This window comes from Fibroporia radiculosa (genome assembly GCF_000313525.1).
Source record: "Fibroporia radiculosa TFFH 294 genomic supercontigs, scaffold36965, whole genome shotgun sequence".
Classification (NCBI taxonomy): domain Eukaryota; kingdom Fungi; phylum Basidiomycota; class Agaricomycetes; order Polyporales; family Fibroporiaceae; genus Fibroporia; species Fibroporia radiculosa.
The window spans coordinates 927-2,891 of record NW_012133071.1 but is presented as its reverse complement, the minus strand read 5'-3'; the positions used below and the strand labels follow the sequence as shown (position 1 = coordinate 2,891).

Here is a 1,965-nt window from a genome sequence, read left to right as displayed (position 1 = left end):
CTATGAAGGTACGTAGGGAACAAGAGGACAAAACTAAAGTACAGTAGTGTGAGCAGTGCTACTTAAATAGGGCAAGGCGAATAGAGTTTAATAAGTACAAAACACTGAGTTGGATCAGTGATGTATGTGAAACAAGTTTCACTGGGTTGTATCAGCGATGAGGATGAAACATAATGGAGATGAAACGTGATGTAAGTAAAACATGATATAAGTGAAACATGATGGATATGAAACACTGTTGTGGGTGAAACACATCAAGTGATGAGATCAGTCATACAGTTACAGGATCAACAATAAATAGTTAGGAAAAGAAAAGGAACCCCCCCTCCAATGCTGTAACACCTGGGGGTCACTGCTGTATCCTTCCAATGCTGTGATGTACTCAGTGACATTAACTAGTAGCTGTAGATTGGGAGCATGGTCGAGGCTACCATTGTCAGAGACATCAAAGGCGAGAGGCGGCATAGTGGGAGAATTGGTAGATGCAGCAGTGGGACTGTCAGGGTTTGGAGAGGATGAGGTGTTAATAGGCAATGAGGAGGGGAATATCTGTGCAGGAGCCACATGGTAAGATCCAATGGATGCATCTGAGGTGTGGGGAATTTCCAGGGGTCCAGGGAACTGGCTCAAGACTACTGCATTGCTATTAGAAGAGTCCAGGGATCCTGGGATGAGGAATGGATGGCAGGTGATGTTTGACAGGGGGGGTGTGAATGGATATTGGAAATCTCCTTCATCAAGGAATTTCTAAAGAAGAATCATCAGATTCCTGCTGGGAAAGGAAGCTTAAGATAGGCCAGATGGGAGTGGGCATCTCTATTATCCCAGCTGTGAAATGTTCTTCTAATGCCTGGAGGTGGGAAGGGTAAGGGGTTGGTGCTCTCTGGGAGCCAGTTGTTGGAGAACTGTTGCACCTAGGAGCCAGAGGGCAACAGTGCGGGTCCATGTTAGAAGTTGCATTGTTGTTCCTTGTGCGGTTATTGCGCTCAGCAGGCATGAGGGAAAGCCAAAAAGAGATTTTTCTTGACAAAACCAGACCCAGAATACAAAAGAATCCAACTACTACAGACAAAGAAAATCCCCATACACTAATCTTGATGCTCCCTGATGTACTCAAAGTACACCTGCATCGGGTTGTTGCTGTCATGATTGGCAGCAATGATGGGGAGAGTGGTCGTGGTATGCAGGAGGGGCCGCTGAGCTGTTGCGGCAATGTTGAAGGCCCACTGGTGTTCACGTTCCAGATGCTGGATTGTGAGATGAAGGAGGAGAGGGACAATGAGGGCAAGGGTGAGGACTGAGAGGAGGGTCATAAGGATGAGGCCCAGAAGGGCTAGGAGGAGGAGGTGGGTGTGCATGTCGGCGATGATGAGGGTGGTGGCGGCGACGAGGGGGGCGAGTTGGTTCACCACTACAGAGGTCAGTAAAAGAGGTAGGAATGAGTTGAACTGGAGGCGTTACTTGTACTTCTGCTGGCCACTCAGGGGTTTGGTCGATGATAGGGGTTGTTGGTTGGCGGGGGAGGATGACTTCGACTTTGTAAGTCTCTTTGAAGTGGAAGAAGGCGAGGGTGAGGATGAGGATGAGGGTGGCAACAAGGAACCAAGTGAGAATGAGGAGTGCGGCGAGGATGGTGATGGATGCCATTGCAGGTATGGAGAGAGATAGCCCTTATAAAGAGCCATCCTTTGTTTGGTTGCAGAAAGTCTGCCAAGGTGTCTTTGGCATGTGATAGTTCGGCTTTTGGTAGCCAGGAGTCATCCATGGCCAGGTATCCTTTCCATCATACCCAGTACAGTGTTCGCTTGCCAACTGTCTTCGAATCAATGATACATTGAATTTCAAACTCCTCCTGGTTCTTGATTAGTTCCAGTAGAGGTTGGAGGTAGTTCTTCCCATGCATTGTTGTTTCCAAATAAGGATAGAGTAATCCTGCATGGAATACTGGATGAATCTTCCATGTAG

General features: G+C 47.7%; 1 protein-coding gene across 1 annotated transcript; it reads right to left on the bottom strand.

Moving 5' to 3' along the window:
- Window positions 1–279: 279 nt before the first annotated feature.
- On the bottom strand, window positions 280–1,647 carry FIBRA_09392 (uncharacterized protein; the record flags this gene model as incomplete). Its single annotated transcript, XM_012321700.1, has 3 exons — window positions 280–747; window positions 1,125–1,333; window positions 1,410–1,647. The coding sequence occupies 3 exons, from the start codon at window positions 1,645–1,647 to the stop codon at window positions 280–282; spliced, it is 915 nt and encodes a 304-aa protein (XP_012177090.1).
- Between the last annotated feature and the right edge of the window lie 318 nt (window positions 1,648–1,965).